A 27,607-nucleotide genomic window follows, 5' to 3' on the forward strand; every position below is an offset into this window, starting at 1 on the left:
TTAATAACATTAATTGCATATAACGATTCAGATTCAACAGGACATTTGACGGGATTAAAAATATTGAAATGAAATTCTTCTCCATCAAACTCCAAGCTGAGTGTGCCCTTTTTAACATCTATCTTTGTTCCTGCACTGCACATAAAAGGTCTTCCTAACAAAAGAGGCGGCGGATTAAAACAATGTGCATCGTGCATATCAAGAATATAAAAATCAACAGGAAAAATTAATTCATTCACTTGAACTAATACATCTTCTATCATACCATCGGGATAAGCATGGGTTCGATCAACAAGTTGGATAATAATTCATATTTCTTTTAGAGGCTCTAAATTTAAAGAGTTGTATATTGATCGAGGCATGACATTAATAGCAGCTCCAAGATCTAGCATAGCCTTAGTTATCTCAGTTTTTCCAATCTTACAAGAGATAGAAAACATATCTGGATCACCTGTTTTAAGTGGTACCTTTCTTTTTATAACAGCAGAAACGTTCTCACCCGCTATAATACGCACGTCCCCTCGCAATTTTCTTTTGTTGGTGCACAGTTATTTCAAAAACTTTGCGTACTTGGGGATTTGGTTGATAGCTTCCAGGAGCGGGATATTAAGTTCCACCTTCTTGAATATTTCCATCATCTCTTTTCGTTTGTTTGCCTTTTGTGGTTTCTTCAACCTGTCAGGAAAAGGAGCTGATTTAGTTTCAGTAGGAGGAACAGAGTCAGGAAGTACCTTTTCGTGAAGTTCAGCTTCTTTTTCAATCTCCATCTCAATCTGATCTTCATTTTGTCCCTTCGAGATAGGAGGTGGACCTTCCAATTCCTTTCCGCTACAAAGGGTTATAGCACTCGTATTCTTTGGATTAGGCCGGGAGGAACATTCAATCATCGTATCACCGCAGATAGTGATGGCGCTAACATTTGCTGGATTTGGCTCAGGCTGAGCAGGCCACTTTCCTCTTTCACGTAGCTGTCTCACCTCCTCTGACACTTGATTGATCTGACCTTGTAATTTTTCGACAGTTGACTTCATCTCTTGCTGGAATTGCAGGGTACTGGTAGCCATAGACTTCACCAAGTCTTCTAAAGATGGACTGGAGTTGCTTGTGGGTGCTTGGGGCAGCTGTTTCTCATAGAAACGAGGTTGTTGCATCTGCTACATAGCTCCAAATGGTTGATGAGCATTACCCTGTTGTGCGTTTCCATAACGCAAGTTCGGATGATCTCTCCAGCCTGGATTGTAGGTGTTGGAGTATGGATTGTACGCTGGAGATCTATTCATACAGTAGTTTGCAGTGTTCACATCCACTGCACATTCTTCTTCGAGGGTCGGACATGCATCTGTAGAGTGTCCTGCACTCGTGCATATTCCACACACCTTGACCTGGACACTCGGGTTGGATTTTTCCACGACTATCTTGCGAACAAATCTCGTCAACTCAGAAAGTTGTCGTTGCATCGATTGGATGGCATGGTCGCTGTTGTTTCCGCTTATATGTTGTCCAACATCTCTTGAACCAAATTGCTGCGTGTTTTCAGCCATCCTCGCAATAAGATCCCAAGCTTGTGCCGACGTCTTATTTACTAACGCTCCACCACTTGCAGCGTCGATGATGTTCCTGCCCATCAATGATAAACCATCATAAAAATATTGAATCAATAACTGAGGGGGAATTTGATGTTGTGGACATTTAATGATAAGCTTATTAAATCGCTCCCAATATTCATGGAGCGTTTCACCTGATTGTTGATTGATGCCACATATCTCCTTCCTCAGAATCGCAGCCCTGGAAGCTGGAAAGTACTTCTCCAAAAATTTCTTTTTCATATCGTTCCACGTGTCGATGCTTCCATGTGGGAGATAGTAGAGCCAATCCTTTGCAGCTTCTTTGAGCAAGAATGGGAAGGCTCTGAGTTTGATCTGTTCATCAGTAACACCTGGTGGTTTCATGCTGGAGCACACCACGTCGAACTCTTGCAAGTGTTTGTGAGGTTCTTCATCTGCAAGTCCATGAAAAGAAGGCAATAAATGAATTAATCCAGATTTCAGTTCAAAAGCAATAGTGTTATTCAGAGTGGGAAAGTTAATGCATAAGGGCTGCTGCGCCAAGTCGGGAACAGCCAACTCCCTTAAAGTGCGGGTATCCTCAGTCATGACAGTCTCTTGATCACTTTCACAGTCGCTAGAGCTAGAGATTTTGTGGTGGTTTAAAGATTCTGTCAGCTTCGCAACCTGAGCAGCTTTTCGTTGCTTGGCTTCCTTTCGTAGCTTTCGCTCAACCTTCTCGATCTCAAGATTAAATATCAGTTCATCTGTACGAGAAGAACGGGGCATATGATAAATTAAAATAACACAAAAGAGAAACAAAGCAACAATCCCCAGCAACGGCGCCAAAAATTGACCTGTCGCGCGGTTAATCAAATATTTCACCTACTCTGTGATCACAATTTAATGTAATATAGGGGAAGGGATCGTCTACACAGGGATTGTGTGATTCACTCTTTCGTGTTCTAATACAGTAAATAAAGGGGGAATTTCCTTTTATTATCTAATGAAAATAAAATAACAAAGCAATTAAATTAAGGGGGAACTGACTATCAAGGGGATGCCTGGCTCAAGGGATGATGCAGTTATGGCACTTGTGTTTTATCATTAATTCAATAAAATTAATTCTTATTAAAGTATCAATAAATTAGTTATAGTTATCAACAAGCTCTGACAACCAATTTTTTCTTACATTGTAGGTAATTAAGGTACGACCGTTAACTACCCCTAATTAAGCAAGTAAACCTAGGTGCGCCCATAAGAATATTGCCTAACCGCATTGTAATCTAGAAAAACCCAATTCAAAACAATTACTACCTAGGAGAAGAAATTAGATTTGATTGTCTAATCCCCAGGAAGGAACTATTCAACCCGGTTATCACCTATTCAAGTGCGAATACAATTACGGATATCCTACCTGAATTAATTTTAGATTATCAGACTAATTTAAATATCGGTACCAAAATATTCAATCAATCTAATAATCACAAAGTCTATTCTCAGAATTAGACAAATATTGATAATCAAAAAGAACTTTTATAAAGAAAATCAAGAATCTCCAAAACAAAAGAACCAAAACATTATCACCTCTCAAACCAGAAAAGTATCTACTCCATAATCAAATAACAAAGAATAAAAGAGAAAGATGAAGTCATAGTGGGAGGGGGAAATCTTCTCTGTTGATTTGCTCCTGCGCGATCTATGAATCTGTCAGTCTCCTGCTCCTGTGCGTTTCTGCCCTAGCCGTTCTCTTTTGCCAAATAGGCGTGTCTTTTTCTTCTTATTTGATTTTTGCCCTAATTATTTTGTAGATGGGCTTTTGGGCCTTTAATTAATTTTATTTCTTTTTTTTCTGCGAATTATACCAAATTTAATATTTGTCCTCTGCACACAACAAATAAACAATTCGCATATAAATTAGGTAGAATCCAATCAAAATCACCCAAATATTGCGTATGATATAAATATAAAATGCATGCGATTTCTAACTATCACTCAAACCCCACGTAGTCTAAAGGAATGGCCGGAATCATCCCAGGATGTTCGGCCAAAAGATCTGTACTGGCTTGTCCTTTTACGGCCTTAAGGGACTGGTACATTAATGCAAACGATGCTAATTTCAGCACCCATTTAACTAAACGGCCTCGGAGGACTGGCCTGTTTAATAAATTGCGAAGAAGGTCGACTTTGCATACTAATTCATCGTCGTCCTGGGCAAGGAAGCAACCTGTCGTATCGCCTATCGCGGCTATGTACAGCTTCAGCTCTCTTCCACTGATTGGCGGCATTAATACCAGAGGAGATGCTAACGCCTACTTAATATGATCCAGGGCTTTTTGTTGGGTTGTTCTCCACTTAAACACGTCTTTATTCCCACGCAACGGCACTAAGAAGGCCCTCAGTCTCCTAGCTGTGTTGACGATGAATCTTCTCAAAAAATTGACCTTCCCCATCAAGTTTTACAGCTCGTTAATGTTGCAGGGGGGCCCAAGGTCCTGGACAGCCTTGGCCTTATTCTTTTTTCAATTTTGACCCCTCTTTGATGGACCAAAAACCAAAGAAATTCCCTGATTGTACTCCGAAAGCACACTTCGCCAGGTTCATCTTGAGGTCATGCAGTCTCATCCGTGCAAAGGTCTTCTGAAGGTCCAGCATGTGGTGATCGAAGGCTTGGGACTTCACGACCGCGTCCTCTATGTATACCTCCATGCAAGCACCGGTCAAGTCGTGAAAAATTGCGTTCATCGCCCTCTGGTAGGTCGCTTTGGTATTTTTAGGCCGAAGGGCATTATTATCAATTTGAAGATTCCAATTTCTCTGGGGCAGCAGAAAGCTGGCCGTAGAATCCACGAGCATGTCGACAACAGGCATTACGTATTCGTCATTCGGTGTCGCTAAATTGAGATTCCGGAATTCAAAGCGTACCCGGATGTTTTTTTTTTCTTCTTGACTACTTGATCAATGTTTGGAAATCCACTTCGGGTACCTGCATGTTCGAATAAAGTTAGCTTTAAGGAGTTTTTCGACCTCCTCTTTCACTTTCGACAATACTTCCGGGTTGAAATGCCTAAGGGGCTGTTTGTGCAGTTGAAATGATGCTTTAGTAGGTAATCGATGCTCAACTATGTTCCTTGATAACCCCGGCATCTCATGGTAATCCCAGGCGAAACAATCTTTGAATTCTCGGATCAAAGCAATCATTCACTCTTTCCTCTCGACATTCAGCAAGGTGCTGACCCGTGTCGCCTGAGGGGTTGCCTCATCCCCCAGGTTAATATCCTCCAATGGGTCCTGCGCTTCGAAAGGTGGAGCAACTCTTTGAATCGGTGAATGAACATCCTCTTCGTCTTGATTGTAATTAGGCAGCTGGGAGGATGTCCCTGTCTGCCCGTCAAGAGGTTGAGCGGCATGATTTCCAGCCCATATAAATGTACAGTCGGACCTGTCTGCTCTCACCTCCTCCAAATCCTGTAAAATTAGAATGTCAGACATGATAAATACATGAGTTATTAGGCCGTGCATCGGCCTCAAATTTGATTTCGAACCCCTTCATGGTTAGATTGCATTTTTTCCTCATTCCAACGTCCTTCAGCCTTATGGACAGCGGGAATATATCGAGGGAAGAATAAACAACCTCTGGGAAATGCACCTCCATAGCTAGATCAGCCTTGGCCTCTACCGTCTCGACTTGGTCTCTGTTCCAAAACATAATTTTTTGGTGCAATGTCGAAAGGACGCACTGGGTAGTGTGGATCCAATCCCTCCCGAGAATGGATGAATAAGTTGGCTTTCCTTCGTTGATGAAATAAGCCATTTGGTTCGTCATTGTTTCGACCATCACTATCTTCACCAACTCATCTGCTGCCGTATACGCATTTTCGGTGAAGTCGGTCGTTCGCATGATTGTCCAAACGAGATCATTTATGTTTTTCTTAATTTTTTCCAAAGTGGATAGAGTCATCAGGTTGACGGAAGCTCCCCCATCTATCAGGACCTTGCTGATCATCCACCCATCAAGATGCACCGTGAGGAATAAGGGTTTCAAGTGGCGCGTATTTTTGTCCGCCAACTTCTGAAAAATTACTGGTTTTGGACCCTCTTTCAGAATGTTGGAATCTTGCTCTACCTAATATAATTGACCAGCTCCTTCCAACACCACATCTCTCTAAAGATAATCGTGTTGAACCTGAGGGGCTTCGAATTTCCGAGGTAGCATCCCTATTATGTTGACCTTGAGATCTTCTTCACAATGCGAAGCTCGTTCGAGGTCCTGGTCGAAGGCAATAATGTCCAAGCTAACCTCCGTCGCCTCATCGCAATCGAGAGCATCGATCATCGGCTCACCTTTCGGAATCTGGTCTTTCCTGAGTGTCACAATAAATTAAGGTTCATTAGGGTGTTCAACCCTTGCAAGAAATCTTTCTTGTCTCCATTCCTTTCGGGCCTGAAGCTGGTGACGAAGGTTCTTCCAAGCAAGCTTCGACCTTCCAGCGATAGCTCCTTCTGAGCTCTAGGTCTGCTGCCATCTAGCCTGGCCTTCGTGGTTAGCAGTCTGCTGCCCCCAACCTGATTCTCTTGGGAAAGGCGAGCGGCCAAGCGTTTTCGCTGCATCCTCCTTTTTTTAGTCCTAGTAGGAGGTCGAATCACCTGCTCCTTCCGGTTCCTTGTCCAGTTCCCGTCGTCTGGAGCCTTCCCAGGATGGTAGGTCTGATGGGGTGTGATTACCACATGATCTACAGACGTTACTTGCCAAACCTTGCCTCCTTTTACAAAGCTTCGATCGTATTCGGTGGGGAAAGTCTGTCCCACACCGAACTTCTTCTTGGAGGTTTGATCGACCTTCCAAGCTTTTTAAACATTGGTTTTTTAGGGCCTGTTCTCCTACCATCTGCTCCAAACCCCGAATTTGACTTTTTGGACCTGGCTAGACATACTCTGACAATGATCATCAGCGTGAGGAACGGCTCCATGTCTATTTTCATGTCAAGTTTTTTGGCCAGCTTGAGACGGCCTTCTTTGATGGCTTTTTGGACCGCATTTCGGAAGGAAATACAGTTCCTGATATGATGGTCATATACTCCATGCCACATACAAAATAATTTTCCATTCAGCTCATCTTCGATCGGCAATTTGTGACCTTCTTTAAGTCGGAGCTGGTTATCTTTCAGCAAGTAGTCAAAAATCTGCTCCGTCTTTGCGATATCAAATGAGTAAGATACCTTCAGATTCACCTCATTCCGTAGAGGCGGCTTAAGAGCCGGGCATGTATATGCCTTCCCCCGCAAAATTTCAACCAAGTAGGTCTCCTCTTGCTCCTCGTCGACCTCGGCAACCCTTTCTTGGGCAAACATGCAATGATTACCACTCTGAAACTTTTGATTTCGGGCCATTTGAGCTTCTTTGAAGGGCTGCTCGGCCTTCACAGCTTTGGACATCGGCTGCTGAAAGTCGTGACATTTCTGAAGAGCCAGGCTATCACACAGCCGGTGCGTCATGTTATTTATTGCCACATTCACCACCTACTCCTCTGGTACACGAACTTGGCATCTAGTTTCTATGCTTCTTAATTGTTCCAAGAACTGCTCGATCGAATCCTTGCTTATCCGATCGCCGTATATTCTATGAATCACATCTTTGATTACCTGTGGATTTATGATGGGATGTGGCAGCAACACTATTTCTGCCTGCCCCCCATGCTATTTGGAAGTTGTTTGAACGGACGGAGGATTGTGTAACGCCAGGTGCGAAAAGGCTTGTTGAGTAGGTCCCCGTTGTGAGAAACAAACTCGAGGGCCTTCCGTAGGTTCTCTAAAGATTGGAACTTGTTGCAATGGTTTATTTTCGTGGGCTGGTTGGGCAGAATATTTGAAGGTTTGTTCCAGCCCGGAACCAGCAGGAAATCGACCTTCCCCAACAGCTTTCTGCCCCTCAGTGTATCGGGATGGTGTTGGGACTGGTCCCCTGGTTCCCAAGTCATTCCAGAAGGCTTTGGGACCAAGGAAGGTGCTGGAATCAATGTCGGCCCTGCCCCCCATGCATTAGAAGTCTTTTATCCGGCCATTGGATTTCTTCGAAGGCCTGGAGTGGTGACTACGGTTCTGAAAGTATTTCTAGCAAATAGGGGATTATTTTGCCCATGTGGTATTGATGAAACTGACCCGAAGGTCATCCCAAATCCGTCGGTTGGAGGCGGCCCAAAAGAGGCCTGCCTGGTTGACGCTTGAGATCCTTCGACCTTCTGGATGGTGATCGGTGGTCCTCCAGATTCGGTATCTCTACCGAAAAAAGTAACATGGTCATACTTAAGTGCCTGGGAGGTCGGATCTGTTGCGAAGCTGGTTGTAAAGCCTGCGGGAGGCCAAATCTCTGGTTGGTTGGAATCAACCTTCCGGGCCTTTCTTTTTCGAGTTTCTTCCTCCAGAAGCAGCGCAAACTCGTTCCAAATGGTGGGTTTCAAAACGTAGCTAATGTATTTCGATAGTTCTTGGGCGGATCCGTGAAAGGACAACCGAATTTCCCCACGGATCTGCTCCTAAAGGACGCTGGCTGGAAAACTAATGTTCTGGTCCGGCCATCCAGCAACAACGGAAGTCTCGTCGTGCGGAGCAGCTTTCTAAGCTGGGTGCGATGACAAATCGTTGACGATTTGTATTTTGACATCTCCATAATCAATGGCAGTATCAATTTTCTCTCGAAGTTGCATGTAAAAGTCGCGAGACGTCGGAGTCCCACCAGGCATGCCAATCTGTTGTCGTAAAAAAATCTCCACCGACGGTTTAATCGGAAAAGCCTGTCGGAATTGATTTAATCGTAGGGTTCCCCGGCCTCCTCAAGAAAGGATCCAGACTATCTCGCCATAACCGAAAAATTGATGAAAAAAAAAAGATAAAATAAACAAGAACGAAGCTGAAAATTAAATTAGAAATAATCGAAGAAAACTATAAAAATCTGGAAAAATTACAAGAAAAATAATGCAGAGAAAAATTATGAAAAAAGAAGAAGATTCATGATGAATGGCGTCTCCTTTTTTGCTCTTTTGGATCTTCTTTAAATAGTTAATTTTTTGAATTTATTTGAATAAGATCTTATCCAACCTTTTTCTCCAACAACTCCAACAATTTTCTAACTACTTCTTTGACCTTCTTGCATCCGTTGGACTGCTTCCAAGTCGAGCTGGACTTCCTTCAACGATGGGCTAGACGGGTCAGAAGGTCCGTCTACTATTTTGGGCCGTATGTTGGGCCGCGAATGTCCTTGGACTTGGGCTGCACTTGCACTGGGCCGGCCCAATTAATTTTGGATGTATACAACAAGATTTAGAGTTTACGCAAAATATTTGAATAACATGGACTATAATTTAGTTATCATCTAACTTATATGTGCACACATCTATGTATCCATGTTCTAAGAAAGACAACAAATATAAACAGTAGCTAAGAACTTACATAGGTTCCATATTATACATAAAGGATACGGCGACATCAAAATAAATAGCATTTACAAAATCAGCTCCACTGGTGCTTGTGGAACTATCCTCATACGAATCATCCTGAGATAATCAACCATATCATTAATTCCAAAAAGTAAACCTTTCAAACAACATACAAGAACAAAATCCTAAACCGCTGCACCTAAGCTAATCCTCCAAACCCCAACTTTTACACAAGAGAATTAGGAAGTTGTTGTACCTGAGCCAGAGTAGCCAGGGCTGCTCTGTATCCAAATTTGGTGATGAACCAGCTAATGACGAGCGGGTGCGTCTGGATCTCGGGAAAGTTGTGTAAGATTCCCCAGGTGAGTCGCTCCACGGGAGATCGGAGATCTGACAACTCCGCCGGCTGTGGAGGATCTTGATTAGGGTGGCGGATTGCCAAATATTGTTTGATATTTAATGGAGAGAAGTGGGGACTTGGGCACTGCTACACTTTAAGTTTTTGTTTTTAAGAACTGAGGCACAATTTTCGACTCCTCCTTGACTTTTTTATTTTTTTTAAATAGATATTCAAATTTGCATGTTATTCTTATATTTTTATTTTAAAAATATTTTTATGGTAAAGGCACTATTGTCCGTGCCTTACTTTTATTTTTTTTAAATAATTTTATAATTAAGGCGTGATTGTTTCTGACTTTCTTTTTTAATTTTAAAAAAATAATTGTATGATAGAGGCGCGGTCTACGGCACCTAATTAAGGCGCAATCATTCGCGCTTTCTTTTTATTTTAAACAAATAATGTATAGTAGAAGCACGGATTTTCGCACCTCCTTTTTTATTTTTAAAAAATAATTATACAACTTAGGCGCAGTTGTTTGGGCCTCTATTTTTTATTTTAAAAAAATAATTAACATTGTCGTACATTCGTAGAAAGAAGTAAGATAAAAACAAAAATAAGAGTACTAGCCATCGAGTTTCGGGGGCAAAATATAAATTTATTTCTGCTAATTCAATATTTTTTTTCCTTTGGTGCAGCAGTGTAAAAAAGAAAAAAAAATAAAAGATAAAAAATGTCGAACAAAAATAATATATGTTTGAAATAGAAAAAAATTTAATATAATTATATAAATTTTATTATTTTTTACTATAAAATTAAATACTAAAAAAAATCAATAAATTACATAAATTTTATTATTTTTTATACATATAAAAATAAAGTTAAAATTTTGAGGGGGCAAATTACTTAAAAATATACAAATTTATTATTTTTTAAATTAAAAAATATATATTTCGGGGCTAACAGGGTGCCCCTAAGCCCCACCTAGTTTCGTCCATGAGCGCCAAGTGTGGTACCTGCATTGTTTATTTATTTATTTATTTTACCTAATAGGCACCGATTGTAGTACCTACTACTATTATCATTATTATTATTATTATTATTATTATTATTATTATAGGTATCAACTTGGCCCCTTCAGATTTTATTAAAAAAATTAAGAATTAGGTGCATAAAAAATGCCTACTTAAAACAATAATTATTTATCGCCAATGTTTTTATTTTCATATTTTGGTGCGTTTTTTTTGTACTACATTTGACGGCGATACTTCACACCTCTTTATCCATGCCAAATGTCATTTTTTCAGTTAGTGAAAGTCATAATAATTTAATTTTTACTTGTATAATTTTGTACTACTTACTCAGCAATTTGGTGATGTTGAATAAAAAAATTCACTCTATGCATCATGATGAGACTAATGTCAGACTCAGAATACTTAATTAATCAATTAATACTACTCCATCCGCCCAAACTAGAAGTATCAATTTTATTATTTTCGTATGTCCTATTAAAAAAAACTATTTATTTTATATTATAGTAAAGTAGTTATAAATTAATACTAAAATACTTTAATTTTTTACATTAATTACAAATGTATCTTTACACGTACAGTTAATATATATACAAAGTACAAAAAAAATGTCAAACTATCTTACACACTTTAACTAACCAATAAAATTTAAATATACTACAAAAATCTAAAAGGGTACTTTGGACCGGGACAGAAGAAATATTATTCTATTAATATTAACTAATATATTGTAAAACGAGTTCTGAAACCTAAACTATATTCCTCTCAACACAATTGTTAAAAGAAAAGAAATTTCCTTATTTTATGAATTCTGAATCTTTTATTTTCATTACATGAACTTTAACATCAAATTAGGTGGGTCAACTAGATTAAAATCAAATCTCTTGGTTTGATGTGACCGTAATATTCTGATACGAGTCGATCGAGGTGTTACAATATAATGTATTTTTAGTAATATTTTTCAAAAATTGTGTATGATGAAAAAACTTAATGAACTCAATCTTTGAATCTTTTATTTTGAGTCGTTTAGAATTAGATTCATAAAAAAATATATAAAAAATAAAAAATCATAGTTTTAAGAGATCTTTTTTTTTAGATCTATGAGGTTTAGTTTCAAATTGTGAAAGATCTTGAATATAATATGTGATAGAACAATTTGAAATTTAGATCCTTAAAAGTTTTTGTTTATAATCATAAATATCATATTTGTAGATATTGTTAAAGACTTTTAAATTTTAGATCTATGAGTTTGTAAACAGGATCTAAAATTTTACAACTATTTTTAAAACTCTAAAACTACTTTTAATTTTTATTGGTGAAATAGAAATTGTATATGGTTTTAAAATCATAGGTAAGTGCTCTCGAAATAAATTCTTTTATGTTATATTTGTTAGTTACCCTAAAGATCCCAAAAATGTTTTGTAAAATCATATATTAAAGGCCGTGATATCCAAAACACGATTGGTGATCATATATACAAGATGATATACTTCTATCAAGGTGTGATACTATATGTAGCTAACTATTTTCTATCTTGGCTACATAAAAGTTTGTATTCTTATTTTTAGGAATTCAATAATTCACAGTGAAAGTGTTTGGAGTTGGTACAAACTTTCTTAACCCCTAAATCTTGTTATTGGTGAATTTTTACGGTGTGATTTGTGGTCTTATTTGTTTAGTTCTCTATATTGTTATATATTGTGTCTTATAACTATCTATCAAGATTGTTTTGGCTTTGAGCATTCTTGACCCTACCTTATGAGTATAGTTAAAACCTATGGTGTCAAAGGATCTTTCATTCAATTTTGTAGGTTCTTGTTTTTTCTTGTGTGATGTTATATATATATATATATATATAGATATTGCAAGATTTGTTTGTTTCGTTCAAGTGTGTTGTTTATTGTGCGTTTAAGTTCAAAATGTGGCTAGTATAATTGCTTATTTTAATATTCTACTATTTTTTTTAATGGTAGTAATAATGTTGTTTGAAAATAGAAAATAAGAAATGTTTTAATAACTCGAAAATTAATAAAATCAGTTAAAGGATAATATCCAACTTACCATCCTCTTGGAAAGAGAGTTGAAATAGATGAGTTGGAATAGATGAGTTGGTTTTATTTTGCATTATTTTAAACTTAGTTGATCATATAATAAGAAAAGTGAAAGATAGAAATCAACTAAAATTTTATAGGATAGAGTAATTGATTTGTATACTTAAACTTCTACATCTATTCCTAACCCTTTGGCAAAATAAAATTAGTTTCAAACTTGATCTTTCAAAGACGATTGATGAAAATAATAATACTTTTACAAAACTTAAACAAAATATTAAGACAACATGTGATAATATAAATGACGGCTAGGATTACATGCTGAATAATAAAATTCAGTTTTATAGTGATTGAATTAATGACTTGTATTAACTTAGAGATATAATAGTAATTTTTTTAGTTCTTCTAATTTATATAACTACCTCAATCCTCCATTCTTCTTCCTCCTTCAATGCAACATTTATTAGAAAAAAATTCAAAATCTTCCAACATGCAGCTTCCTCCTTCGATGTGGCATTCATTAGGAAAAGGATTCAGAATCTTACAACACAATTAAAAAAACTTAGAAGTTTAAATATAGGAATCTTCATCTTACTATTTATGAGAAAATATTTTATAATAAAAATCCCAGCATATTGTTTGACATATTTTAGCATTGAATATATGCAAACTTAATAGATTGACATGCAATGAAATTTACAAACCAGAGTAAATACCTTATAACCTTATGCAATTTATTGGATTGAATTTACTGGATTCAATTTGTTGGATTGAATTATGGTACTTTTAGTCGGATTTGGATAATAATTTATATAATTGTGTTCATCTAATTTTTTTCATAGCTTTTCAAGATTTAGATATTAACGTAACTATTAGAATCTCGTCTGGTGTGTTAAGAATATGGTAAAACTATATTAGCAATCATATTTAAATTAAAACATTGAAATTAATTTTAAAAGAAATAAATTAGCATCCCGTTCAGTTGACTTCAGCATTAACCTATGCAAAGGGAATCATTTTATATTATGTTATACAACACCATATTTGATGAGTTTAAAGAACTCAACATCTTCCTATTTATGGGAAAGCATTTTATAATAAAACATTCAGCATATTGTTTGATATATTTCAATATTGAATGTATGCAGACTCCACAGATTTACAAAATCAACAACTTCTTAAACTCAAAAAGACATCTACCACTCTTCAATTTTAAGTAATTCGATTTTCATCTACTATGATGAACGATCCAAAATTTATCAGTATGGTGTCCATCAGCATCGGATCCACATCCTATAAATAATTATAGTCTTTTTATCTTATTACATGTTATTCTCATTTCTTACCATGGTATAAAATTTACTATAAAATACAGTAGATATAATTATGTTGTATAATGGAGTAAATATTTTGAAAAGTAATGAGATTGATCTTCAAATATATAAGGCTAAGAAACATATATTGAATAAAGTGATACATGTTAGGAAACAGATCTTCATATATATCAAATTAAAAGAGGTCAGGCTTCAATATAACAAAGGACGCGGGTCAGCAGCCGGTGCATGGGTTATGCGGGTCGGGTTGGACAAGTAAGTAGGTCAGCACGGAAATGGGCCAAACCAAGGTATTATGGCCATTTATTTTGAGCTTTGTGTATATTTAGTGTTGGATTCAAATTGGTCTCAATAATAAAAAGCTTAGACCAAAATTTATAACAACATCGTCGTTCAAGAAACATTTAAGGAATCATCGGAGTTGTCATCCAATTAGAGTTGTTCACCGTGAACTTGCCGGTCCGAAGCGCCGGTATTGCCGTTGCTAGAGGAGGACTCCGCCCATCTTTCTGTCGGAGTTGTTTGTTGGTTGTTTCCGCCGGAAGTTGCAACCTACCTGTCGGTCGTCGCTGTTATCGGCAGCGGCGGTGTTCCGCCAGTGTGAACATGAATTAGGGAGTGAACTTTGGATTGCTTATGGGTGGAAAAAAAATACTGAAATACCGTACTTATCTAATCGGATGAATATCAAAATATTTTCTATACCAAAATTTTGATACGGCACTACTAGAAAAAATGTTGATAATTGTGGAAATTTATTGCAAATTTTAATCTGTGACAATTAAAAATGTAATTTCATGACAAATTTATGTCACAACTTTTTGCTTTGACTATTCCGTAAGTAATATTTGTAGAAAAAAATACAAACAATTTTCCGTGACTATTTAAAGTAACGGCTTATGTAACGAAAATGTCCAAGATATTTCTATTCCGTGTCTTTTGACTATTTCGTCACAAAAATTGTCACGAAATTTTTTCTTGACTATTTTAAGTTGCGGAAAAAATAACCAAAATATATTCAACATTTTAGATTGTTACAGATATTGGCATAGTATAATTTTCGTAACTTTTTAAAATCAAATATTACAACACAAGAAATGAAAACAACTACAAATTTTTCTTATTGTTGTTCGTAGCTATTCAAAGTAATAACAAAATAATAAAATTATTTTCAATATCTTTATTCAATATCGTTCGTAACAATTCAATTTTTTGTTAAAAATTCATGAGGATATATTAAATAAATATGTATATATTTTTTAAAGATAAATTTATAATCAATAATATTTATATAGTTAAAATATAATAACAAACAAAAAGGAACATTTTAGAGTAGATAGCTAAGTTGGCATGACAGGTTGTGTAAGTCTTTAATAACTATAAGATCACTAATTCGAAACCCTTCGACTTGCAGATTAAATTAAAAAATAACTATAAGGTCATTGGTTGAAAAATAGTGTGGTACGAAGTAATTCCGAAAAAAATAATCATGTGTGGTTACATTGAACAAAAATTATAATATAATAATTATTTTTTTTCAAAAATATAAAATCACGGAATTGTTACAACTTTCGATAATATAAAGTCATAGAGGTGTAATGGTATTATTTTGTAACTTATTGTCACAAAAATGTCACCATTATAAAATATTCACGAAATTTTGTTGCAGTTTTTATTGCTATATAAAGTCACGGACATGTCATGGTATTATTCTATAACTTATTGTCACGGAATGCACCACTTAAAAAAAGTCACCAGCAAAATTCCACGGAAATGGTTCCGTATATTTTCCCGTGACTTTTTAGTAAAAAGTCACCAATTTGTATTAAAACTGTGACTTTTTTTACCGCAACTATAACCTAATTTTCTGACAGTGAATAGTATGTAAATTGAAATTTTTGTAATACCAACATACCAAAAAAAATTTGTATATGTCGAAAATTTTGGTATACTGAATTATCGGTACAGCATAGTAAGTATATCTATTATACCAAAACTTTGGTATGATATCAGTATGAAAACTATTATGTCGAATATTTCGGCACAGTATATATAGTATGCGGTATGATTTTTTGTATACCATACTGATTCACTCCTAGCATTGCTAAATTCAATTATCAGAATTAGCAAATCTTCTTTCATCTGTGTTATGCTTGTTTGTTTTGGTTAATTATATTTTTAAACCTTGTTTAGCTAGGTTGTTAATTTTCTAATTTTCAGAAATCATCTTTACCTTTTGGCACTTTCTTGCTGGTGCTTTTGTTGTTTGACAAGTTATAAAATCACAACACTATGGCTAAGATTAAATCAGCATGATGATAATTCTATTAATTAGCACCATAAGTGAACCGTTACAATTAAGGTGAAGCGAAATCATGTGTTAATTTATGAATCATAAACTAATATATTGATGTTATTGAACAGGCTGCTAGGCACCTCAATATTTCATTGAATTTAAAACTGTTCTAAATAGCTTACAAGAATTAGAAATTATCAACTAACAAAATATGAATTTAAAAGAATGAGAAGTAACAATATCCAAAGTCTAAAAATAATAATAATAATAATAAAAACTATCGAATATATGAGACATGTGATGTACTCAAATATCATAAACTCGATAATGTACTTAATAGAAAGCACATATATTTGGTCTAGTAGTAAGTTGTTTAATTTGATAGATGTCTAACCCCAAAGTTTTGAGGACGTATTTATTATCGTTTTTTTTATTTATCTATTTTATTGTTTCTTTAAAAGCCAAATAAAAGTGTTACGTACGAAATTTTAATTAGGGTAAAAGGCCCAAAATAGGGAGATATGTGGGCCCGTTGTTAGGCCCACCAGTTGGTTACAGGGTTCTCAAGGGAGTCGGTTGGTCTGCAGTCCGTCTAAGGAGCCAGGGGTTATTACTGAGCGGTTGAGTAGTTGTTCGGGACCAGCCGTCCATTTAAGGAGGTAAAGTGGCCAGAGGCGGTCGGTCGAGCCAGTTAGGTTTTGTAACTGGTAGGAGCGGTTGGTGAGACGGTTAGGACGCGTGTCAATAGAGGAGGAATTGGTGGGCAGTTGATAGCAGTTGCTGTAACCGACTAGACGACGGTTAAAAACGTTTCTTTAGGGAATATTTAAGGATTTGGGTCTGTTTTGAAAAAGGATCTTCAATCTTCAATCGACATCAAATTCAGTGGAATTTCCTTTGGGGATCACCATTTTACTTTTACAGTCTGTAGTATTTATTTTTTTCTATTTTATTTATATATCGTACGGTGTCTAGAGATTCTTAAATCTCAGGCATTTTATTTTATCAAATTCGAAGATAATTTCTATTTTCGGGTTTTACTTTTTATTGTTGAAAATCGGTATCAACAAATTGGTGACCACAGTGGGAGAGAAAGCAAGATAGCTAATCCTACTTCCAATAACGACTTCATACGTTTACATTCTGGGCGAATTATCAGTAGAAATACAATGGCAAGCACTCAATCTCAGAACAACCCCACCGGCGTCGGAGTTTCTGCAACAACATCAAATCCAACATCAGTTGTTCCTACTACATGAGGGACATCTCAAGTGCAACCTGAATGGTTGACTTATGTTCAGCAATTGAACAATCAACAGATGACTACCATAGAAACAATGTTGCACGATCAACATAATTTAATGCAGAACATGTTGGATCAGGCGTTGTCCAAAGTCACACTACATTCAAACACACCTCCAGCCTTGTCACCTTCTCGCTTTCAGGCAACTTTTCCAGGATCAACATTTGCAGGGCTATCATACGTTGATAGTACACTACCAAGCGCCACAACTTTCAACCGAACAGATAGGGGAAAGACTCATCTAACTTTCCCAAATAATGTTCCTTTGGGACCAAGAGTTGATAATACTCAGCCGAATATCGTAAGGGAAGACAGACAAGGGGGACATATACATGATCCCATTCATATCCCTGATCATCAACAACCTCATTTGGATCATGAAGAAATTGCGCATGTTTTAAGGGTTCATTTTGGTTTGAATCCTCATGTGGCCAACCGCTCGGCCTATCAAAGACCTTTTCCAGAAAGGATCATTAACGATTATCTGCTCCCAAGGAATTATCGACCATCCGACTTTCATGCTTTCTTAGGAAAAGATGGATCCTCCACCATAGAGCATGTGGGTCGGTTCACAGCGCAGTTAGGAGAAGTCGGTAATAACCCTTTTTATAAATTACAACTATTTGGTTTATCTCTTACCCGGACAGCTTTTTCATGGTTTGTCAACTTACCACCTGGACAAATACAAACCTGTGAAGGTTTAGAGATGGTATTTCATGCTAGATTTTTCAACCCTTTACCAACCGTCTCTCTTATCGATTTGTTGGAAATAAAACAATGTCCAGAAAAGTCAGCCTTTCAGTTTATCGAAAGGGTACGATTGATGAAAGGACGATGTCCTACAATAATCAATGAAAAATAGATGACCAATTTAGTGGTTCACAATATGCATGTTCGCTTGAGAGAGGCACTCACTACACATGACGTAGAAGATTTGGCAAGTTTGGCATCCAATGTTGGACGTTTAGAATCTCTCTTCAGAGAAAAAGATCAAAATTTTAAGCGTAATAAAGTTCAGTATATGGCTAGTATGGAAACGGAAACATATACCCTTGATTTTGATCAAACAGAAGAAATGGCAGCCAAAATCATCTTTGGAAAGCCTTATGTGTGCTCCAAATTAAAGTCATTACTAGGAACTGAAGGAAGAGACCAACCCACATTCGACAGTTCAAAGGCTGACGAAATCTTTGATATTTTGTTGACAGATGGACAGATCCGAATTCCAAAAGGGCAAAGATTGGCTACTTAAGAAGAAATCAAAGGAATACCATATTGTAAGTGGCATAATTCCTTCACACACAATACAAGCCAATGCACACACTTCCGAAAGGAGATTCAAAAGGCCATCAAGGCAGGACGGCTCAAATATATTACTCTGGGTGTAGAACAACAACCTTTTCCAAAAGTAACCACAACAATGGTTGAAATACGAGCAAATCCCAGGTTGAGAAGAACAGATCAATCAAACAATTACCAACAAAAAGAAAGATTCAAGATTTATGAAAAGCCAGTGGCAGAAAAATGGGATAACCAAGACGGTTCTTTTGAGGTGGAGCTAAAGGAAAAAAGTACTGGTCCGAGACTTTCCGACTAGCAGGACCGGCCTAGTCGGAGGCAATTGGGTTCGGAATAAAAAACCTCTACAGGAAAGGAATCCCTTCAACAAAACAGCCGAATGACTTCCAAGTCGCTTCTGATAATCCGACAAGAGGTCGGTCTATACAGAAGAGGGGTAAAGAAGCATCATACGAAAAAGTTGAAGGTTTCAAATTTCAGTATGGTAAATAGATCAACATCAATCCATCCCTTGAACAATTTCATTTATAATCACTGACAGCCCAACCCAGAAGTGAAGCAAGAGAAGAATTTTGTTCAACAGAAGGAGATTCAAGATCTGTCAAATCTCGGCTAGGTCCACGAGTCCCATGCCGAATGACAGAAGTTTATTGGATTGAAGAAGAGCCTTTACGGGCAAGTCTGGTGGATGATTCTACTGAGGAACCAGAATGGGCGAAGATTTCAGATCCTGATTTTCAGTCAGAAATTCCTCCACTAGTTTTCTCTCCCATTCCAAAAGGTACAGCATCCCATTTAAAACCTCTGTATGTTGATGCGCACATTTTCGGGAAACCAATCACAAAGATTTTTATAGACAATGGAGCCGTCTTCAATGTTATATCATTAAAGACCCTCAAGAAGTTGAGGAAAGGAATTCATGATTTATCTCCAGTGGATTTCGAGATGACTAGTTTTACAAGGCAACCGACCAAATCAGAGGTATGATGGTAGCCCCAATTGAAGTTGGACCGAAAAAAATTTCTTCCGTGTTTTTTGTACTGGATGGAGACACTGCATATTCGGTCCTACTTGGGCGAGACTGGATTCACGCATCTCAATGTGTACCATCAGCACTACATCAGCAATTAATGTTCTGGGAGGGCAATCAGGTCTTTAAAATGAAAGCAAATGACAACCCTTTCGGCGCATCGGAGAAGGTTGAAGAATCATTATTTTATTCCAGTCACCTGCCCCCAATGTCTCAGGCTGTTATGGCTAGTGAGTACCCAAGGAAGGGTCATAGATTCACCGGCCAAAATTCAATGTTCTTCTAAAAAAGAACAACCTTATTATATGGCTTATAAGGACACCAAACCTATCTTATAATATATATTTTATGGATAGTACAAATTTGGAAGATTTTAGTTTACTTATTAATCAGTTTTACTCAAATCAACTTTTGGAAAAGGCAGAAAAAATTAAAAAGATGCATGATGTTCATTACCAGGAGGATGAGCAATTTCGGTGGCCAGATTTGTTAGAAAAGACAGAACCAACCTTTTCAGCTCAAAACCCTTTATTGGAATTCAATTTAAGAACCGACTTGGTTCCGAAAATAAGAAGGATAAGTGGTTATTTGTCTGAGGAGCAACAAGTAAAGATACTGGAGGTTATCAAAAACAATATTAATTGTTTAGCTTGGGATTATTCAGAAATGTCTGGCCTGGAAAAAAGGCTGATAGAACATCGGTTGCCTATCAGAGAAGGTTTTAAACCTTACAAACAGCCCCCAAGGCGTATGAGTCCTGATTTGATGCCTCAAATCAAAGAGGAAATCTAAAAGCTTCTTAAAGTGGGTTTTATTTGGCCTTGCCGATATGTAGAATGGTTGGCAAATATTGTACCAGTGGTTAAAAAGAATGGTAAGATCAGGATATGTATTGATTTCTGGGATCTTAATATTGCCACTCCTAAAGACGAATATGTGATGCCTATGACCGATATGCTGATTGATTCAACAGCAGGACATAAAATCCTCACTCTGATGGATGGTTATGCAGGATATAATCAAATCTTTTTGGCAGAAGAAGATATTCATAAGACAGCGTTCAGGTGTCCAGGAGCTTTAGGTATTTACGAATGGACGGTTATGCCATTCGGTTTAAAGAATGCTAAGGCAACTTATGAAAGGGCCATGAATTCAATCTTTCACAATCTTATTGGCAAATCTATGGAAATATATATTGATGATGTTATCATCAAATCTTCCAGTTTCGAGGAACACTTGAAAGACCTGAAAGATGCCTTCAAACGAATGAAGAGGTACAAGTTGAAAATGAATCCAACTAAATATGCTTTTGGTATATCAGCTGGAAGTTTTTTAGGATTTTTGGTACATGAAAGGGGAATTGAATCGGTGCCAATAAAGCCAAGGCAATTCTGTCCATCTGATCACCCAAAACGGTCAAAGAAGTACAAAGTCTTTTGGGTAAGGTAAATTATCTTAGGAGGTTCATTTCTAATGCTACAGGAAAGGTCAGGCCAATTACTAAATTATTAAATGGCGGAGCGAACGCTTTCGATTGGGGGCCAGATCAGCAGACAGCTTTAGAAGCTATAAAACAAGCCTTGATTCAACCACCTGTGTTAATGCCTCCCAAGGAAGGTCGGCCCCTCAAACTTTATTTGGCAAATACACATGAAGTGGTCAGCTACTTACTAGCACAAGATGGTGATGATGGAAAGGAAAAGGCAATTTATTATTTGAGTAAGACCCTCACAGGAGCATAAATGAATTACATAATGCCAGAAAAAATGTGTTACTTATTGGTGTTTGCATGCACCAAACTTGAGCATTATATGCTGCCTAGGAGAATAAAGGTTATCTCAAAGGTAGATCTTATCCAATTAATTTTGTAAAGACCTACCATACAGGGCAGACTTATGAAATGGGCCATTAAAATTGGCTCCTTTTGATTTGTAACATTCTCCATTGAAGGCAGTTAAAGGCCAGGCCATAGCAGATTTTTTGGCAGAATTTTTTGGCGGATAATCAAGAGCAGATCGGATACATATCTTATGTGAGTACCCGGAATTGGTTAATGTTAATTTATGGTTCTACTTCTGGAAATAGGTCAGGTGCAGGGGTCTTATTGAAAGGACCAAATGGCCAAAAGATCAAATTACAGCTGCAATTAGAAGCCATGACCCATAATTTGGCAGAATATGAGGCTGTAATCTTGGGGTTAGAAGCCTTAATAGCCAGGAGTGTTCAGTCGGTGATTATAAGAGGAGATTATCAATTGGTAATCAATCAGGTAACCAAGCAATATGTTTGCAATTATCCTCATCTACGCAGATACAGAGATATTGTATGTCGGTTGTTATCAAGAATCTCAGAGGTGATAATTGAGTTCATCCCTAGGAAAGAAAACCAACTTGCAGACGAGTTAGCTCAAAAAGCTTGTAAAGGAATCCCGAAAGATATCTGTGCGGAGATCGAATCGGGAATAGAAGATGGGACCGACTGGAGAACAGAAATTGTCATGTATCTACAAAATCCAAGAGCGAATGTGCCGATAGGGATATGGTTAAAGGCTCTACGATTCCAGTTGATAGAAGGACTCCTATACAAAAGGACGTTCAACGGATTACTTTTAAGATGTTTAGGATCTAAACAGGCTTTGGAAGTCATGACAGAAGTACACAGTGGAATCTGCGGAGCTCATCGAGCAGGCTTGAATATGAGATGGGCTATTCATCATTTGGGTTTCTTTTGGCCAAAGATTTTCGAAGATTGTATACAATTTGCCAAAGGTTGCCAAGAATGTCAAAAACATGGACAACTGAATCACTTGCCAGTCACTGAGTTGCAAGCTATGGTAAAACCATGGCCTTTCAAGTCTTGGGCCATGGACATCATTGGTAAAATACATCATTTATAGATATGGTATTCCTCATTCTATAACCACCGACCAGAGTTTGGTTTTTACTGGGGAGAAATTTCTAAGCTTCTTGGCAGAGTTCGGTATTCGGATGAACCATTCTTCGCCTTATTATCCCCAAGCTAATGGGCAAGCAGAGGCGGCCAATAAGATTATTATTGGAATTATAAAAAATATGGTTGAGGGGAATCCAAGAAAGTGGCATTTGATGTTACCTCAGGCCTTATGGGCACACAGGAATAGCAGGAGTTCAGCCACGGGATTCTCACCATATCAACTCACTTTTGGGCAAGATGTTGTGTTACCAGCCGAAATTCAAGTGTCATCTGGACGTATAAGTTTTACTACTGAAGATTTTACTGAAGAATATCAGCAAGTTATGTTGCAGCAGTTGGAGAGTCTGGATGTCAACCGACTCCATGAAATTGATCGGATTGTGAAACAGAATGAAATCAGGGCAAGGTCTTATGGAAAGAAAATCCTTAATAAGACTTTTCAAGAAGGAGATTTGGTTTGAAAGACCATTCTTCCTACGTACAAGAAGATTGATCAACTAGGAAAGTGGTCTCCGAATTGGGAAGGGCCATTTATTATTCAAATGGAGATTGGAAATGGTGCCTTTATTATAATAAATCAAGAAGGTAAGAGAGTACATGATTATATTAATGCTAGATATCTGAAGAGGTATTTTCATGCATTTTCAGATAAGAGGAATGCATGAAACAAGAATATTTTATTCATAACCCAAAACATAAGAGGTTCAGACCTAAAATGGGGTTCACTCATTATCAGATTGATATGTACGGGGGACCTCCTTCTTCCGAGTCAAAATCTTCATCCCAGTGATCGGAAATTAATTCTAGTTCCTCATCAAGAAGGTCTTCTAAATCAGATCCGTATCATTCCCATTGATTTTGCATTTCTTCTAAGGTCGTGATTAGTACGAGCTTTCATGTCTGTTATGGCCTATCGTTCACGATCAACAAGAGTGCGTAGTCTTGAGAAGACTGTGCGCTGATTGGAAAATATATAATCCCAACCAAGGTCTGGAAGCATGGCTGTCACGTGATTTTTAATCAAATCCATATGATGATCAATATCAGGAAGGCGGCGTAGGATATCACGAAGGGTTTCACATCCTCCCAGAACGTTTTCCATCAGGCGAATAACACGATGAATGGTCTTTCTTCCTTGCTGGGAAAATCTGAATTTAAAATCCAGTTGCTTGAGTATGTGTAACAGGTCTTCAGCATGGCCACCGACAGGATGGTTACCCACAAAGAAGGGTTGAATGACACCTTCCCAGTTTTTTGAAGGAATATGGGGTCGATTGTGTGACATCTCAATAAATACTTCAAGTATGCCCAAGGTTCAAATCGTTTCTTGAAGATTGTGTATTTTACTACAAAGGGAAATGGTTTTTATAAGGGAAGTAAGTTTGATTTGGTCCCTGGAGATTCGGAATATGGAATGTGATCCTTGTTGACAGGATAAACAAAAAGTTTACTAAGTCAGAATTTACAAAGAAAATATTATTACAAAAGGGCCCCCAGGGCAGTTTTAATCTGACACCATTTGTCTTTGACCCTGGATAGCCGTCGATTATTAGCAGCCGCCTGATATCGTCTGATAAATTGAGAACGGGCTTGAATATTTAATTCTTGATCCAAGTTGGCCTCATTTTTCTTATATCGCTCAATCAGACGCTACTCGTCGGCCACATGGCCCTCCAGGACGGATTGTTCTTGACGAAACACCCTCAATTCTGTCTCATTCCTCTGGATTGACTCATCTATTTGAGTCTTGGCACTGAGGAGTTCGTCCAGCCTTCCCGTGGCTTGCTGAAGGGCTTCCCTAGTTTTAGCCAAGGAAGCCTCCAGATTTATTTGATCTGAACTAGGCTGGGACGTTTCGGCTGATAGGAGTCGGGTGAGTAAAATATCGTTTCGGAGTTCGTTTAATCTCTCCATCAGCCGGTGCAGAATTGGGATGGCCGCCGATTCCGACGGGGTTTGAAATAAAAGGCCACCAATCGCCTGAAGAAGACTTTCCAGAAATTCTGGCTCCAAGACCGAGAGAGGTCGGTTGACGGCCTGTGCGAAGATGGTCTGGACATCTGTCGGGATCGGAATAGCCAACAGAGGGCTGGATCAAGATGTCCCTAAGAAAGTCCAAATGTTTAGATTTCATGGAGAGAATGTGTTAAATATCACTTATGGGATTTTTTATTTACTTCCGGGCGGACCGTGGTTATGGAGGGCGCAAGGAGTGTCGTCGGTCGGGGAGGACGGGCAGCTGGCACTACAATAGCCGACTCTTCGGTTGCTGCAAATGGTCGCTGCAGTGCTGACCTGGGCCCCTGAAGGTTGAAATATGAAGTGTTAAGTATTTGATAGAAAGGGTATTTAAGTAATGTAATATCGAAACGAGGGTTTGAAGTTTTTTACCAAGTTAACAGAGGTTTCCGAATCAGAAGAAGAAATTTCTTCTATATCCTGAGGAGGGCCTCTTGGCCGGGCGGCTGCAGGTCGTTCTACTGCCCGTCTTTCCACCTCTGGGGCTGGGACGGATGCAATCAGGACGGCTACGTCTGGGGCGGCCACGGCCGGCACATCAGGTGCAACTTGGGCAACCCCCGTTGAGATGGCCGCAACCGGGACGGTTATAACAGTTGGGCCGATCTCAGCTGGAACGGAACCAACGGCAGCAGCTGCAGTGGGGTCAGCTACATGACGGGCAGGTGGTTCTTCGTTGAGATAGGAAGATTCTGCAATCTCAGCACGTAGTCCACCCATCTGTGAAGCAGTCGCCTCACTATCGGACGAAGCTGCTGCTACCACCAGTTCGGGTGGTGAAGGAGTCTGTGATAAATATGTTAGGTATTTGTCCCAAGTAAAAGTTCAAAAATGTAGAAATCCGGTGATTAGGAAAGTTACCGGGTCTCTTGGGGGCGCTGGAAAAGATTGCCTCCTGATCGGGGCACCCTCCCGACCACTCATCGGCAGAGAGGGAAGGGATTGCCTCCTAGTCGGGTTCCCCTTCCAACTGATCATCGGCAAAGCAAGTAGTGGTGCATGTGTTCGGATGGGTAGAGCCTGCGATGGGATGACGTAGGTCAGTATGTAAATTGTTAAAGTTTAAATATGAGGAAAGTAGTAAACATGAGTCAGTTACTTGAGGTTGGTCGGCTGGCAAGCTTGGTGGTTCGGCCGGGGCTAGAGTCAGTTGGATAGTCGGTGCTGCCGAGGTCTGGCCTGATAGTAAGAGTAATACAGGTTAGAAAGTTAAGGAAATACCAGAATAAATCAAGACTTTTTGAACATAGCTAAACGGGGCCGGGTCCTTACTGGCATCCAAACTGATAAGAAGTCGTTCGGGGCCTGCTGGTCTGTTTCAGAGGTCGGGACTGTTTGGATCTGGGAAGTTTTCCTTTTCCTTTTTAGAGCGCTTGACCCGGCACCCGGGGCGGCTACCTTTCTTCGGGCGCTAATCGGTCGAGCTGCCCCTAAAACCAAGGTAGGTTGGGGGAGGAGAACACCCAGCAACCGATCCTTTTCAGGGGCAATTAGGGCCCAAGTGACCGACCACCATTCACAGAAAGACTCGACAGTTTCGGAAGAAGAATGGAATGGAGTGTAAGAATTGGAAGTTATGTAGTTAGTAAGTTGGGAAATATAAGGAGAAATCAACTCAGGGATGACCCGCCCATCCGGACTTTGAGGTATTAGGTGAGGACGGGCGATGGGGCCAGGTAAGCCTTGGCGGCAACCGAATTGGCGTGCCAAAAATTGAGGCTGATAACTAAAAGTATAAAATGATTTTTGGCCCTTTTTATCAAATTTTTTACTAACAAATAAGGACCTGGGTTTTAAGGGCAGAATCCCAGGCAAAAGAATAGGTCGGATGAGGAAGAGGGTCAGGTTCGGCCATGGGTGAAGACACAAGAAAAGGCCAAAAAAGATCAGACGCGTAGGCAGCATACTTCCTGTATATGTAAAATCGGGAGTTGCTGCAGTCATCGGCTAGAATAGCGGTTATGATAGGGTCGGATGATTGGAGGTTGTTGTGGCCTAGGCAGAGTTGGTTAAGGGCTAATCCCAAAGATTTGTCGGGTGTTGGGGAAATAGTAGGACAGCCGAGTTGGAACGCGTCGGGAAAATAAAGACGGAACCAAAGTTCTAAGAACCAAAAAGGGCCCGACGCGGTGGTATCTAATTTTTTACTATCACTATCTACAAGATGGGTACTAACCCTAGAAAGACCTTCAAAAAGATTGGTTAGGAAGAGAGTGCCAAGAGAAAAGAAACGACCTAAAGCTATATAGATAGCCAGGTCGAGGTGGGAGGAAAGGACACATTTGGAAGAGAAGACTATGACATAACTATAGAGCCAAAAGAGGAGAAAGGCGACGTGTTCGCTGTCGGTCACAGGGGTCCCTGCTGCCCTTGCTGGTCGGTCGCAAACTTGGTCCAGCCTTATTCTTTCATGCCGGCTAAATACCAGCCCAAGTGGTCCGCATCTAGCTCCTGCCATCTAAGGCTCCCATCACAGGATCCTCACCCACGACGGGAAGATGGGCGATCATGGGCACATCCATGAGAGTTGGGCCAATGGGGCCCGTCGGCAGGAAGAAGCCACCCATCTCCGAGTGCCAAAAAGCCGACATCACCAGGAGCACTTTTTCGTGCAAGTGAAATGGGAGACTAGATAGGAGTATCGCCTGGTCGATTTGTTGGTGTTTCCACTGGTCTTGAAAGCGCTCCGCTACCCTATTATACCAGGTGCGGTAGGGGTCTTTGGGGTCCGTCAGATGTGTTTTGATACTGTCATGGAGGCGAATAGCATTGTAGCTCGGATTGTTGACGGCGAGGGGGTTGCCTGCTTCCAATACCTCCCTCATCCGACTGGAGTCTTCGGGAGTCGTACAATACGGACAGATGGTGGGAGTCAGGACCTTCGTGGCAACAAAAGGCACTTCTGGGGCGGTTCCGTCAAACGGGAGTGCAGGTACGTATAGGTTTGCCATAGTATATGAGTTGTAGAAGAAAAACACC

The 27,607-nt window shown here is 38.9% G+C and overlaps 2 protein-coding genes and 1 non-coding gene across 3 annotated transcripts; 1 reads left to right on the top strand and 2 right to left on the bottom strand.

The window, feature by feature from the left end:
- Positions 1–1,154: 1,154 nt before the first annotated feature.
- Positions 1,155–2,333, bottom strand: LOC127264715 (uncharacterized). Its single transcript, XM_051294216.1, has one exon. The coding sequence runs from the start codon at positions 2,331–2,333 to the stop codon at positions 1,155–1,157; it is 1,179 nt and encodes a 392-aa protein (XP_051150173.1).
- Positions 1,672–1,778, top strand: LOC127265121 (small nucleolar RNA R71). The gene has a single exon (XR_007841914.1). It is a non-coding gene; the product is annotated as a small nucleolar RNA R71 (small nucleolar RNA).
- A 6,189-nt stretch (positions 2,334–8,522) lies between the features above and the next one.
- On the bottom strand, positions 8,523–17,507 carry LOC127264716 (uncharacterized). The gene is made up of 4 exons (XM_051294217.1): positions 17,442–17,507; positions 9,233–9,463; positions 8,990–9,093; positions 8,523–8,820 (listed from the first exon to the last, which is right to left on the bottom strand). Exons 1-4 carry the CDS (start codon positions 17,505–17,507, stop codon positions 8,667–8,669), a joined length of 555 nt encoding a protein of 184 aa, XP_051150174.1. The 3' UTR covers positions 8,523–8,666.
- Positions 17,508–27,607: the final 10,100 nt, after the last annotated feature.

The sequence above is a fragment of the Andrographis paniculata genome, unplaced genomic scaffold (assembly GCF_009805555.1).
Source record: "Andrographis paniculata isolate CXL003 unplaced genomic scaffold, ASM980555v1 Contig71END, whole genome shotgun sequence".
Classification (NCBI taxonomy): domain Eukaryota; kingdom Viridiplantae; phylum Streptophyta; class Magnoliopsida; order Lamiales; family Acanthaceae; genus Andrographis; species Andrographis paniculata.

Bases quoted from the DNA above. Each gene is read 5' to 3' on its own strand.
- LOC127264715 (XM_051294216.1), bottom strand. From the start codon at position 2,333: ATGCCCCGTTCTTCTCGTACAGATGAACTGATATTTAATCTTGAGATC.
- LOC127264716 (XM_051294217.1), bottom strand. From the start codon at position 17,507: ATGATAGCCCTGCAAATGTTGATCCTGGAAAAGTTGCCTGAAAGCGAG. The intron at 9,464-17,441 runs GTGTGTTTGAAT...CTTAAAGTGTAG, and splicing joins AGAAGGTGACAAGGCTGGAG to CAGTGCCCAAGTCCCCACTT. The intron at 8,821-8,989 runs GTAAGTTCTTAG...GGGCCGGCCCAG, and splicing joins ATGTATAATATGGAACCTAT to TGCAAGTGCAGCCCAAGTCC.